At 51.1% G+C, this 14,672-nt stretch overlaps 1 protein-coding gene across 5 annotated transcripts in view; it reads right to left on the minus strand.

Annotated features, from left to right (window-relative positions):
- PITPNM2 (phosphatidylinositol transfer protein membrane associated 2) overlaps nt 1-14,672 on the minus strand; it is a 126,460-nt gene that overhangs the window by 4,377 nt on the left and 107,411 nt on the right. For 2 of the 5 annotated variants that reach the window (XM_032128084.1, XM_032128085.1), the window contains 9 exons: nt 10,515-10,679; nt 8,520-8,723; nt 6,608-6,756; nt 3,788-3,904; nt 2,986-3,102; nt 2,492-2,640; nt 1,681-1,830; nt 1,420-1,603; nt 101-229 (listed from right to left, as the gene is read on the minus strand). In XM_032128084.1, coding sequence (XP_031983975.1) covers nt 101-229; nt 1,420-1,603; nt 1,681-1,830; nt 2,492-2,640; nt 2,986-3,102; nt 3,788-3,904; nt 6,608-6,756; nt 8,520-8,723; nt 10,515-10,679 — 1,364 coding nt within the window. The remainder of the gene's footprint in view (nt 1-100; nt 230-1,419; nt 1,604-1,680; nt 1,831-2,491; nt 2,641-2,985; nt 3,103-3,787; nt 3,905-6,607; nt 6,757-8,519; nt 8,724-10,514; nt 10,680-14,672) is intronic. The other 3 variants (XM_032128087.1, XM_032128086.1, XM_032128088.1) reach the window with 2 other exon arrangements.

A 14,672-nucleotide genomic window follows, 5' to 3' on the forward strand; every position in this document is an offset into this window, starting at 1 on the left:
CACTAGCTCAGTCACCGGTCTTGTGATGACCGAATTCCCACCTCCCTCCCATGGGAGGCCCTTGCGAGCACCTCCAGGGCTCAGCCAAGTTGGCTCCTACCTGACACTGGCTCTGCAGCTTCTTGGTGGGTCGGCCAACGATGTAGATGTGCGTGGGCGGGAGGCTGATGGAGCTGTACACGGAGATGTCCTTGGTGGATCCATACGCTGCGTGGATCCTCATGTGAAGCTGGGGGGACAGAAAGCAACACAGGGTCAGAACATATGGGCACCCTGTGCTGCTCAGCAGGCTGGGCTTTGGGTTTTCCAATAGCATTTGTGAGAATCTCAGGTCACTGGAACTAATGCAAGTTCCCAGCTGGGTAATGAACCACCCAGAGAAGTGCTAATTAACAGAGCTGGGGATGTTTACAGGCCACAAGAGGAGTAACAGCGATACAAGAACAGATCTCCACTTGCTGATCCACAGCCTTCCCCTGAGGTCTGCAGGGAGCAAGGATGCTGCACACTTCCCTGCTGTCACGGGGAGAGGAGCTGCAACCCCCATGCAGGAATCATTAGCCAGGAATGTTCTCCTCCACAGCCAAGCTGCTGTTACCTGCTGGGCAGAGGGAGAAGGGACAGGCAGCAAAACCTGCTGCTTTTCAGGGATACCTCTGGCTCCACTCTGAGCAGAGAGCAGGTCCTGGACAACTCTTTCTGTAGTGGGCTGGAGCAGGGGCTGGCAGGGGAGGTGTGGACATTGGTGCCACCACACACTGGCCAGCTTTGAGCCCAGAACCACAGGTCACATAGATGGAAAGGGCATTTCTGACCCTGCTCCCACACTTGTGGAAGACAAGAGAGCAAGTTAAGTGCCAGCTGTTCCCTCCACTGCGACTCAGGCCAAAAAGGGAGCCTAAGAAAGTTAAGAACAGGCTTTTCCTGCTGATCAAGATAGGGCAAGTGCTTGGGACACTGTCAGCTCCTTCACCTGCCAGACACAAAAAACTTTGTTCTGCCTGGAGTTTCTCTGAGGCTCTGAGCAACATCAGGACCTCCCAAGGGTCACATGCCTCGAAGATCTCTATGGAGTCTCCCAGCAAAGCCATTTCTGCAGCAGCTCCATCCCCTCTCAGGGCAGCCAAAAAAACACCAAACAGGTTAAAAAAAGTGCATGTGTGAGGAAGGGAGGCTCTGCTGCCTCGTTCCATTAGGGGTTTGAGGAGCAGTGATGAAATGGAGCAGTGCAGAGCAGAGGCAACACAATTTAACAGCATAGACACTTTTGTAGAGCAATAAAGGGATGGAAATAAAATGAACAGATTAATCTTCCACTGCAGGTCACATTGCTGCCAAGAGACTGATGCTGACAGTGGCGGTTGGACGAGGAGCAATCTAAACCCGTGCCACAATCCCTTTCAGCAGAGCCAGGCTTACGTCGGTGATGAGGGATTTCAGGAAGTTGGCCTTGTGCCGCAGCGGGTCGTGAACGAGCCCATCGCAGAAGGACACGATGCCATGGGGGAAGTTGTGCTGTGCTAACCATGCCACCACCCTCTGCTTCTGCATGTCAGGGCGGCCCGTGACATAGATAATGAGGTAGCCGAGGTCTTGCCAGTGCCTGGAAGGAAAGCCAGGAGTCAATGGATTGCAGAGCAGTGCTGCTGTCAGATCAACTGCCCCAGGCCCTGCCCTGACCTTACAACGTCCACGGCCCCGGCGCGGACTTTGGGGTCGCTGCCCATGATGGACACGCTGGCTGCGAAGGAGCCGTCGATGCTGAACACCACAAACTCCGTCCCCTTCGGCAGCACTGTGATGTAGCTGTCAGCAAATGTGTGGTCGCCCCTGAGGGAAGGGATGCAGGTGCTTAGAGGCATCAAAATATCCAGGAGGCATCCCCAGAACCTGCAGAGCACCACGGGCCCAAAGCAGCTCCCACATCTGACGCAAAGGCTCCAACAGTGATGCCAGCCTCAGTTAGAGCAGTAACAGGCACTGTGTGAGGGTCTCTGTGTTCAAGTGGAGATGGATTAGCACTTGGCAGCAGACACTCAAAATTTACTCCCAAAAACCACTGCTAGGTTCACCACCAAGAAGATGCTCCCCTCCTCCCCCTCCCAGAGCCCAACACCAGCAAGTGGAGCTGAGCTGGAGCCCCTGGGCTGTGAATCATCACGAGTACCAAGTCCTGTCCCTCAGGGACAAGTTTATGGTCTTTAAAATATGCTCAGTCGTGCAGTTTTGCAGATGGCCACGAGGCCCTGTGATGCAGAAGACCTGCTCCTGCAGCGGGAGCTCAATTCCCGTGCTGGTGGTGATGCAGGAGCCAGAATAAAATGTGGATTTTCCCCTTACAGCTGCAGAGCACAAATGGCTTTGCCCCTATTGCTGGCAAACCAGGCTCTGAACCCACCCCACAACAGAGCTGTCCCACCAGAGGGACCATGTTCTACCTGCAGTCATCCAGTTCCTCTCGTTCTCCTCCTGCAAGCCCCAGGCCCCTCACCTGACCACCATCTTGACGGGGTAGACACCAATGCCCAGGCGTCGCTCCTCGGGGATCACGTAGGAAATCCTGCCACTGCTGTTGCTGATCTCCGTGTCGAAGTACACCCACTCCCCCGACGGCGGCTGGGTCATGATGTGGATGTCCACCTGGCAACAGCGAGGCTGCGTCACCCCCAGCAGGACGGGCCGAGCACGGGGACATCCCACACGAGCCCCTTTGGACGGCAGCAGGGTTGGTCCTGCTCCCACCCTCTGCACTTCACGGATCTGAGCTGATCCGTGGGAAGCACCCAAACATCAGGGGCTGAAATTAAACCTGGCCTCAGTGGTGAGACCTCCGTGACAAATGCTGTTCCTGGTGGGAGGCACCCACGAGCCTGATCAGAAGAACCTGGCCAGGACACAAGGGCAGCAAACCCTAACAGGGACCAAGGGAGCACTGATCAGCACCACTGTCACCACATGGTGACAACCCCCCAGCACACACAGTACCTTCTCTCCTGTGAGGGTGACCATGTCTAGTGGACCATACATGAACCTCCCAGTTAAGGTCTGGGGCCCATCTTCGTTAGCAATGGTGTCGTTGATCCTGTGGTTGGCTGTGACGTTCTGCACAAGGCAAGAGGGGAGGAGGAAAAAAAAATAAACAGTTTGCAGCAATGGATAACCTCACAGGGAAATGCCAAATATAACCAGACAAATTGGAGCATGAGTTTCTCTGTGCCATTCCCCCCCCTCCACTTCACCCTCAGCTCTGGGAAAGAATTTGACCCGTGGCAGAGGTGAGGCTCTGTGCCCTGCACTGATGGGTGGATTGGAGCCCTGGAGAGCCAATTTCCATGGCAGGTTGTACGTGCAACTCTGATACTCTCTATCAACTCTCACACTGTGGAATTAAGAGGAAATACACACAGCTGCCAGAGAAATCTGCTGATATTGTTTCAGTTCTAGCACAGAATTGCCCTCTCAGAAACTGGAGACTTTGCTGGGAGCAAAGGGCATTTACTGAGCTGAGAACTGGTACTACTGGACTTTGAAAGACATTCTGTTCTGACTTGTTCCCTGACCCACAGCCAACACTTCCTGTGTTTTACAGACTCAAGGCTGAGGAGACCTTGCCGACACACATCTTTTGGGTTGCTCTTTTTCAAGTACCCAGGTAGGACACAACCATTCAAACAGACCAGCAATGCAACACATCCCTCTGTCTGTGCCGTGCCCACGCCGGCCGTCCTCAGAGCAGTTTGTGCAGCCCAAATCAGAGCAGTTTGTGCAGCCCCAAAACCCCCCTTACCCGGAGCTTCACGTTCGTCCTCTTGCGGAGCCACTTCTCACGGGGCTTGGAGGGGGTGAAGACGGACACCTCCTTCCCATCCAGCTCCAGAACGCTCGAGTTCTCGTGTCTCATCACCTGCAGGAGGACAGATACCACCGAGGCATCAGCCACTTGCACCCTCCCCCCTCCTGCCCAGCTGTTCTGCATCTCCTGAGCCAGCAGTGAGGAAGGGCAATGCCTGGAGAGAGGCCCCTGAGTTTGCTGCTAGGCTTTTGGCTTGTCAGCTTGTAGGTTTTACAGGACAAGTGGCCTTTTCTGCACTGGCAAAGCCTGTGGCCAGCGCTGACTTAATCCTGGCTGGGATGCAGGTTTTTTGGATTGTCAGGAGGTAGAAAACGGACTCAAGCGCAGCAGGATGAGCTCTGCACTGAGATACCTGTCCTTCCTCTGGGGATCCTTTAGTCCCTTCCCACAGTCTGCAAGGGAACACGAGCATTCCCCCATTCCACAGCACCCAGCACCAGCTGCTCTGACCAGCCACATGCCCGACAGACGCTGTTCCTTCAGCTCATTTCTAATTCTTCTGAAACACGTTCCCGACTCTTGTCCCATGGCTTTTGCTCCTCTCACTGATTTGACCCCCATGGAGGCACACAGGGATCTGGCTTGGCCATGTGTGAGGCAGAGCCCAGGCTGTCTGTCCATCCTGGCCTTGCCTCTGAGGCTGACAGAGCTCCAGGACTTTGTGCTGGTGGGACATCACTGCCAACCAGCCAGTTCTGGAGGGCAATTCCTGCCTGCCACCAGGGCATGGACAGGGATGGGAGGCAGGAACACAGAGAGAAGAGGGTTAAATCCTACCTAAGTTGCTTTTAAGCTCTAGAATGGAAAAGGAAGAATTAACACCCAAAGGCTGGGGGGACACCTCACAGACACCTCAAAGACTCACAGGACTGCAGGACTGGGAGGTGACCCTACACACAGAACTCCAAAACTGGCAGTAGTCCTTAGTGACCAAAAAATTAAGAATCCCCCCAAATGTGGGCTCTTTTACAAGGTCCTGAACATATTCTGTGAGGTCAGCAGCTCTCCAGCTGAGCTCAGCTTACACGAGCCAGCTCTCTTTGCAGAGCTGAAGCTGGTTTTCATCCAGGGAAATGGAAAAAGGACCCCAGGGAGGATGAGCTTGCTGGGGCGGGAGCTCATGGAAATCCAACGTAAACAAACTAACAAGTTTTACTGAAAATTATTAAAATCAGGAATGTATTTGGAATCCTATTTGGGCTTGTTTTAACAAGATTTAATCTTTGGAGGCTAAAACTATTCAACAGCTTCTTTTTACATTTTGTCCAGAGATGACTTTCGAAGGCCATTAGAAACAAGTCCTTATTAGGGGAAGCAGTTGTGTGGTGCTGGGGAAGGTCAGCGAGAAGACAGAAGATGAGAAAAACCCTGGTCTCAAGGCAAAGAGGAGTGAACAGAGACAGGCACTGGGCAAGGGGGTGCCAGGCTACCCAGGCAGCCACCAGCAGGCTTAGAACGGATGGAGAGGTACCTCCAGGTACTCAAGCTGCAATGTTTGAAACACCACACAGTGCTACAGACCCAGGTCTGGGCTGAACCCTGAGTAACTGGCTATTTTCCAAGTGGAACACTGTGTGTATGAGACTGTCATGACTGTTCCCCCTCAGGCACAATGAGAGTTCTCTCTTCTTTCCAGCCCTTTTAGGCTGAGTTTGATGTGGGACCATCCAGCCAGGAGTGTGCAGGCACAGAGCCTGGACAAAGCCCGGCAAGAGAAGGCTCTCACTGGATTATCACCACTGCTCAGCTGCCACCGGCGCTGCCACCGCTGCTGTTTATGGTTCTCACACTATTTGGAAGATAACACTGAGAGAAAGTTTGCCAACAGAATCATAAATAATTGAGAGCTGCAGCAGAGGAGGCTGGAGGAGAATGGGGAGGGCTTAACAGCTGAGCTAACACAAAGCAAACCCGGCGCTGAAATGGGCAACACAAACCACAGAGTTGCTCTGAGTTTTGTTTTTCCCAACTCCATGCTCTAAGTGTCATTCCCTGGGGAGTTCATATTTTGTAAGGCAAATAACTCCCCCTCATCCCCAAGGAACTGAAGGGAAAATATTTCTTTTAGGGGAAAAACACATTTTAGACAGTGAATTTCAATCTTAGGCCAAATACAGGTTGATAAAACCTGAGGTGTTAGACTCCAGACACCTGCAATCCCCATTCTCCTGGCCCCAAAACTGCTTTGTGCTGCAGGAACAAGGACTAAATCCCAATGAGTTCCTAGAGGAGACAACAATAACTTAGAAAGGCAAAACAGAGAACTGCATTCTGCCTATCAATTAGTGTTGAATACATATAGAACTTCTCCTTTGGTTTTATTGTATCCGGTGCTGGTTTTATTTGTCCTTTGAGAAGTTTCAGTTTCAGACTTGAGATCCAAGCTGGCACACACAGAGCACAGATCACCTCAAACAAGTGCCACTGACCTTTGCCACTATGATCTGATAGGAAACTGCCCTGGGCTCTCTCCATGGATCCCTGGTGAGCCCATCTGAAACCTGCTCTGATGATAAACCCAGCCCCAAACCAAGCAGGTGTGACAACAGCACATCCAGGAAGTTTGTATGTGTGCAGCTCCACCAACACCACAGGTGAGAAGCAAAAGGAAGGGGAAGAAAATGGATCTGTGGGGGCAAAGGGTATTTTCTCACCTCTGTGCACCAACAAGTCTTACGGAAGGCGCACTGGCAAACACAAAGAGCCCAAGTATTTTTCAACCCAAGGAAGATCAGGGAGAGAGGATGATTGTACCTGTCTGAGCAGGAAGGAGACAACGTCCGTGGACTCCCAGTAGCTGGCGTGGAAGAGGTGAGGCAGAGCCACTGTCGGGAAAGCCGTCAGGGCGTCGGGGCAGTACAGCGCATAGTCGATCCGTTTGGTTCCCCACCACTTGGCAGCGACTACAGAAGCAAAACACTCATTCAGACAAAGGGGGTTCACAAAGGGCATTTCAGGGCTCTGGCTCCTCGCTCCAGGTATGCCAGGACGCTGCTCCCTGGCTGGTCCCGCTGCTCCAGGGGAACAACCGACCCAGGGCTTGGTGTTTGCTCACTCCAAGGGAGGAACACACAGCCACCAGCAGTGAGCTCTCCCTTGTTTAAGCAAAGAAGAAGGCAATGGAGGGCAGGTTAACTGGCTGTCAGTCCAGACCCCAGGGAAGGGGCTCAAGGCTCCTGTGCAATGACCCAACACATAAAGACAGCAATGCATCTCCCTGGAGCTGTGGGAGGAAGGATGGGTTTGCTCTGTCTGTTTCTGGCCCTGCTTCCAACTCCTTCAGCTTTCACCAGGGAATTGCATCCAGGTATTGGCCACACTAGAGAGGACTGAATACTGGGAATCCATATGGGATGCTAAAAGGCACCACAAGGCAGGGAATACGGCATGTCCTGACGGGACTGGCAGTCCCCAACAAATCCTTATTGCCCTGCTGGGCTACAAAGTTACAGGCAAACGAGATGTGCAGCCCAGCCTTCCCAGGGGCACAGCCTCTGTGGTGGACAAGACAAGTATCTGGGAGTATTGGGACTTCATTGCATGGGGGACTGAAAAATGCACTGGGATTTTGTGGGGGGCAGGGATACAAACAAAACAGACAGGTTTCTCCCTCAGGGAGCCAACAGCTCACACACAAGTGTCTGACAGCCACCCTTCACCCCAGGACACCCCCACACCTCAGCTGCCCTGAACTCTGCCCACGTGCCCATCCCATCCCATCCCAATCCCTGGACATGAGCAGGTCTCAGTCCGAAGCCTCAGACCCCAAAGCCATGGGCTGCTTTCCCAGCAGCAAAGATTCCTCAATGCCTGTGCACTCCAGCCCAGAAAAGCAGCCAAGGAAAGAGAAGATGGAGATCAAGAGGGCAGCAGAAGAATTTTGCTTGTGTTTGCATGCAGAATGCAAGCTGGGGCTTTGACAAGGGCTTCCTCAAGCTTGGTTTGTCTCTGTGACAATGTTCCCTTTTTAAGGATTTCCAGGAAAGCTGCCAGGTTTAAGGTATAGTCCAACACACCCCTCTGCAAAGGGAAATCTGGCAGTGATGAGCACAGATGCTGAACTGAAAAGATGGATCCACCAACTCCTTCCAGAGACCTGCACAGAGTTCCCACCACAGCAAGTGCAGAGGGATATGGATTCAGCACATCCCCACAGCCCAGCCCTGGCTGTGCCAAGTGCCAGGCCACCCTCATCCTGATAGTCCCTGCTTTTCTGAAGAGCCATGGGAAGGAGGAGCAAGGTTTGACAGATCAACATGGCTTTTCCAGAGCTCACAGGCACCGCCTCGCAGCCACTTCTGATTCCCTGCCTTCCAAACTGACAGCTCCTGGTCATGTCCCAACCTTTCATTTCTCATGCAAGTCCAGTCCCCAGCTTGGGTAATTTCAGATTCTTTACATGAAGCAGACAGGATGGACTCTTCCATGCTCAAAAGACAGCGGTGGAGGCAGAAGCGTTGTCCCCTCAGCTCTGCCCAGAAGAATTCCTGCTCCTGCCAAGTTGTTAGCAGTGTTATGATCGATCTTCAGGGCAAAGTGACAGAAATACTTGTTAAGATGCAATCAGAAACTGCAAGTGCCTCAGTGAAAGCGCAGAGATTGTTGTGAATTTCTGTGACTATCAAATGAGAGAGGAGGTTGATAGGAGTGGATCTCTTCAGAATACCTGTCTTGATGTCCAGGTCTGGTATCCGAAGAGCACAGCCTGCAGCCCGGCTCCGTGGCCCTTTGAGCTTCCTTCCCTTGGCAGGGATTTCGTGTTTTTGCTGCCTACGCCTCCTGAATGAGGTTTGGGTAGGGGATTTATGAGGGAGGGCAAGTTGGGACAGAAGGCTAAACCCCTTACAATGATTAAGGTGGTGTTTGGTTTCTAAAAGGAAAAATAAAATGTGGAAAAAAAAAAAAAGCAGAAATCACACATTATTATGGCACACACTGATTTCATTCTCCACAAACTCACGGTACCAGGGGAGCTGCACCCTAGGGAGGCTCCTGGGAGTGAGCCATGGTTTTGCAGTGCCCCTCCAACCTTCCTCCAGCTCTCCCTGGGGATAAGCATGGATCACATCCAACCCTCAATGCCACAGCTCCACGTTACCAGTGCACCAACGAGCTTGAGACCAAGAGCTGCAAAGGCAGAGCCAGAGCTCTGAGGACACTCGGAGTTGAGGGAAGGAGCCAGGACAGCCATGAGGCAGCCAGCACACGGGGACTCTTCCTCCCTGATCTCAGGATCAGACTTTGATGGCTATGTGGAGGAATAAATGACACAAAGCAGAAGTTGCACAAGGGGGGAGAGCATGGCGAAACCAGAGGTCAGTGTTGTGTGACCTGACCCTGCTGCAGCTCAGAACAAGATCTCTCCGTAGGACACACTGGCCTTGGGGCATCACCCTGGCAAAAACACCTCCCCACAGATCACCACTGTATGCCAGCCCAGCAGCTCCCCGTGGGTGGGAAAGCAGCACAAAACAAGCACCTTCTCCCCCAGGAGCTGCTTCCCAAGCAGATTCCTATTTAGCAGTGCTTGGCAAGATGTCAGGACAAGTAAAAGGACGCACGTGGGGAGTGCGGTGTCGGCTCTCGGATGCACTTGGAGCAGGAAAGCCTTGTTTGTCAGAGGAGGTATTTTAGTCCTGCTGCTGAGTGTTGCCTCAAACAGGGCAGCAGGTTACAGCAGCCCCTGAGCAGCACCCACAGACCTTCAACAACTCATACCTGCCTCCAGGAGCATTATTAACCTCAGCAATTAATTACGGAGGGAGTAATTCACAGCTCATGCCAGGAAGGTATCTCTAAATTTTTGACACCTTCTGGGAATAGAGTTTGGGCTGAAGATTTTCTCGTATGCATTTTTGGTTGGTTGGCTGGTTTTTTGGTTTTTGAGTTTTCAGCCTTTTTTTGGTCTGAGTTATCAGAGGTCCATGAGGACACAAAGTGTTCATCTCATACCTCAGCTGAAACAAAGAAGGGGCTGAGCCATTAACAAAGTCTGTTCTTCTCCACTGTATTAGTTAGGAAGTTACACAGGTCTTGGGAAAAAAAATAAATAAAAAATCCCTTTTATTCCTCATTCTGCTCCGGGAAATGGGTCATAACTGACTGGGAGCTGCCCTGCAGGCTGCAGAAGAGCTGAATTTCTAATGCAAAGTAATAAATGTTCTGTTCTGAACCAACCTGTCCTTGCCTTTCAGCGTTACAGAGGGGCTTACTCATCCCTGTTTTTGTGGGCCACATTTGAGGGATCTGCCTCAAGCCACATCCTGCATTACCCATCTGGTATCAAGTGCTGATCCCGACCAGTTCTGCATGACTTACCATGGCAGCACAGAAGCATCCCTCTGGATTAACCCTCACCACACGCAACAGCCAAATGGTGCTCAGAGTTAGCAATTATTATCTTTTTTTAACAATTTATCACCAGCAAGGTCCAACATGCACAACACAGCCGTGGTCCCTGCGTAGCCATCAAATACATCACCTGTTCTTGCAGGGGATATGATAACACAGGGCACTGACTGTGGCAGAACCGGGCGAAGGCGCAATAATCCCAAGCTTTTGGTTATGGATGGGAAGCACCCCCCGGACAGACGGACGGACAGAAGCTGCTCGGCCCGAAGCGAGGTCTGAGAGCGGAGCCTCGGAGGGGTGCAACACTTACTGTTGGCTATGTTGGAAGCAGTGTAACTGTCTGCCATTCCTGAGACCTGGCTGGCAATGCTGATCTCACTGGCTCTCCGGAAGCCCCTGAACTGAGGGGCTGAAATGGGGGTGGACAGGGACGCGTTTTCCATGAAGACGGCACCATGAGACTGAACAACATCTGCTACAAAGTTGAAACAGGGAAATCAAAATATTAGACCAACAGACAGAGGCTGGGCAAGATGAACTCGGGGGAGAGGAAGGAAGCAAACAAAGCTGGAAGGTGCAAAAACCTTTCAGAACTGATTGGAATGAAACAAAAACACCCCACATTTCATTGGAGCTCTGGTTTGAAAAGAAAGCACACAGCACAGCAGGCAGAGACATGTGGCTGGAGGAGCAGTCTTTGATTGAGAGAAGCAAAGTAAGTAGCTCAAAAGCCAGATCCAAAGAAAAACCCAGGCAGACTTATTCAAGCAGCAATAACAAGCATGTGTCATACATACAGATGTGAATATACACAATTTTATATATTCACATTGAGACAAAATAACCAAGCTAAGGAAAACAACAAAAAAACAACCTTAGAAAGGGGGTATTTGTTTTCTTGAGATATTGAAATTTAAATTAATGTCTCCAAGATAGAAGCATTATTAAAAAACAAAAATCAAGAAAACATCTTCATGCCTGGCAGGGACTAAATTTGGACTTGCATTTTACTGCTGAAGGATACAGCCAACACTCGTTAATCTGGAGAAAGGGCTACTGAAGGGAGTCTGGTGCTGAGCACTTGTATCTCCCACTGGAGTCAGCAGATCAGGGAGCACTCAGGCTCTAAGAAAACAGAGCTTTTTTGGTACAGCATGCAGGTCTGGATTTTTAAATCCCAACCTGAGGTTTCCCAAGTTAGGCCAAACCCCTTAGTACATGAATACAGAAAGGAGGGTTTAAAATCATGCTCACACAGACCTTATATACGGATGGGAGGCAAAAGGACCTCAAACACTCAGGAGTGGCAAAATGAGAGATGCTGAAAGTCACACTAAAATCTCTGCATTTCAGTTCTCTCTCTGTAACAGGGCTAAGAGCATCCACCCCTCTGTGGATGCTGTGAGGCCGAATTAAGTGGGATATCCCAAGCTCCTGCAGGGCAGAGGTTTGTAATGCCAACACCAGGTGCTCACAGCAGGCAGCACCAGTGTGGCATTAACATGCAAAAGCAAAGCAATTCATTATGGTTTTATGGTTGCCCATCTCTGCTGCACTTGAGGAGCAGCACCTGAATTTATTCCCAGGTATCAGACAGGAGATACCAGAAAGAACATGAGCACATTACTCCCACACACCAACATCCTCCACCTATTCCAGCCTGTTTAGATATCCCTGGATTTAATCCTGGCACATGGCTGACACAGGGCATTGTTTTAGCAACTGGGTTCTTTTAATATCAATCTTTTTTTGCTTGAGGCTACTGATTTCCTCCCTCCGATCTCTCCGTTCGCAGCAGCAGCGTCTGTGCCCACACAAATCCTGCTGCAGCCGAGGGAGAGGGAATGTATGAAGCAAAAAAATGTGTGGCTAAGTGTCAGTAAAAGAGTTCTGTTCTCTGCAGGGAAAATCAGGCCACAAGCTGCTCTGTGTAAAAGCTTTGTGGACTGTGAGATCTGAGCCTTAGCAGGAGCCTGACCTGATGATGAGCTGCACACACAGCCCACGTTGTGCCTCAAAGGCCATTAGCAGCATCACTTTCTCAGCACTTTCCCCCTCTTTCTGCCTTGCTTCAAGCTGCTGGCTGTCAAGGCTGTGACCAGGATCCACAACCCAGCCAGTCCCACCAGGCCAGTGCTGTTTTCTGACTGTACAAAGCACCAGCACAAGCAAGAAGAGACAATCCAAGTGGAGAACAGGAGCTGCACTGAACCCCACTAAGGTCTCAAGGGTAAAGGGTCTCATTCCCTTTGCTGGAGGACCTGAACAACCCTCTCTTCTCTGGTCATCCCTCCCTCTCTGTTCTCTTGCCTGTGAGAGCCTCCTGTGCTCCTGCTCTTGTGTTGCCAAATGAGTGGCCCAACACAGGTGATGACCATCAGCTTCCCTGAATCCCCCTCAGATGCAAGGAGAGGTTTGGCTTTGTCTGTGTCAAGAAAAACGCCAGATTCAGGTTTAACCACCAGAGAAACCTGAACTTCCTTCCAATCCCTTAACCTAAAGCACCTGTGGCTTGAATTAGGAAGACAAGTTCAGGAGAAAAGGCTGGGCCCAGCATGGTCCTGCCTGGGGTGGTCATGGCTTTGACTCCATTAGCCCATCTTCATTCAGCTCTGCCTGAACTTCAACTCCTTTCTGAGAACTCAGAAAGTGAATAAAGGAAGAAACAGTGGGATTTTGGGCTTCCTGTTTTTTAGCCAATCTTGTTTTTCTGGGACCAGGGATTTTGGAATACAAAGAATTCGCAGCAAATGCACCCAACCTCAACAGCCCTTCCAGCCCCATTCTGGTGCCATCAGAGGAACAATTCCCACTCCCGTTAAAGCTGGAGGTGTTTTAGCATCACTGAACTGTGCAGTTCAGCACTGCCTGCATTGGGGGCAGGACTCTGCTCTGCAGGGGATGAGTGCCACCCGACAGCAGCGCTCCCCTGCTCCTGCCCACTCAGGTTGCTCTTGTGCTTTTCCCTTTCCCCAGGCTACACACCCTCTGTCCCTGAGAAAGGGCAGTTTCTAAGAAAAACGAAGGCCAGGAAAAGGCAGGGCAGGAAATGTGGAGAAAAACCTGTTTTATGCATTACAACCCCCTCAGAAAAGCTTCCTCCACACCAAAGCTGCAGTGACAGCAACTTCCAAAGAAAATCCTGAGACCTGACTTGGAGAAAGAACCCACAAACCTAACAGCATATTTCCTGAATTCATGGATTCTCTGCACCACCTCCCTTGTGCAGCAGTTTTGAAACCAAGGGGGCTTTTTTGGGGAGTGCAGTGACCAGGGTGGGATGTCACAGATGCTGCCACGCTGGCACAGACTGACCCCAGCACCTGCAGCCAGGTGCTCCTAATGGGAGCATGGGAAGTCTCCTGCACTGCAGAGGTGCATCCCCAGCCACAGCTCAGGTCCTGACAGCCACGGGGACAGAGGTGCCCTTGTTTACTGCACTTTGTACTGTGACTCAGGGCTGACTCAGGGCCACTGCACCAGAGCGAGGAAGAGGAGCCTGGCTGGAGCAGTGCCCTGAGCACCCTCCCAGCAAAGCACCTGCTGCTGCTGGAACCACATGGCACAACCCATGCCACGACCCAAGATTTAACTGCACTTCCAGGGGAGTGGACATGGGAAGCCAAAAAACTTTTGGTTTTGGCCTACCTAAGAATCTTTAATACTCATTTTGATACTGTGCTCTCTCGCTTACAGACTCATTTCTCAGCGTTCTTATAAGGGAACAGCCATGAGCCATCCTCTGAGGCAAGTCCTTGGGGTACCTGAATGACAGATTTTGAGATGTGCTATTTGGGGACTGAGCTATTGCACCAAAGCAGGAAGTACTGAAAGCAATCAAAAAATATGCACGGTTCAATAAAAACAAAAAGACTGAAAAACACAGAAAAGCCAGCCAGCTGCTCAGCACAGGCCAGGCCCTGCTTGCACTGGAGTCACTGGTCAGTGCTGGGCACTCTGCAGTCACTGCCCTGAGATCAAGAGCAACAGATTTCTGTTGTCCACGAGTTCTTGTGAGTTTGGAAATCTCCTGCAGTCCAGTGGCTGAACTGGGATTCAGCACTTGCTATACTCACATCAAGAATTGCTTGGACATGCTGTGCTCTTAACCCACAATGTGAAAAACAGAGAATCATAGAATCCTGTAATGTTTTGGGTTGGAAGAGACCTTAAAGACCATCTAATTCCAACCCCCTGCCATGGGCAAGGGATGCTTCTGCAAGCTCTGTCCTGACCACAGGCAGTATCAGCTCACAGTGAAATGGCATTTCATCAGGGACCTCCAAAGCAATCAACCAATAGTACCAGATCCTTTCCCTCTGCTCTGTCACAGAACCTCACAGCACAGGCAGCACGGCAACTGCACACCTAAAAATCCTCTCCACCTTCAGGAGACAGAGGGAGAGACCACCTGGAAAACTCAGCAATGTTGCTGTGCTGTATGACCACATAACAGCCCAAACTGCTC

This window comes from Corvus moneduloides, chromosome 18, assembly GCF_009650955.1.
Source record: "Corvus moneduloides isolate bCorMon1 chromosome 18, bCorMon1.pri, whole genome shotgun sequence".
NCBI classification, from domain to species: Eukaryota; Metazoa; Chordata; class Aves; order Passeriformes; family Corvidae; genus Corvus; species Corvus moneduloides.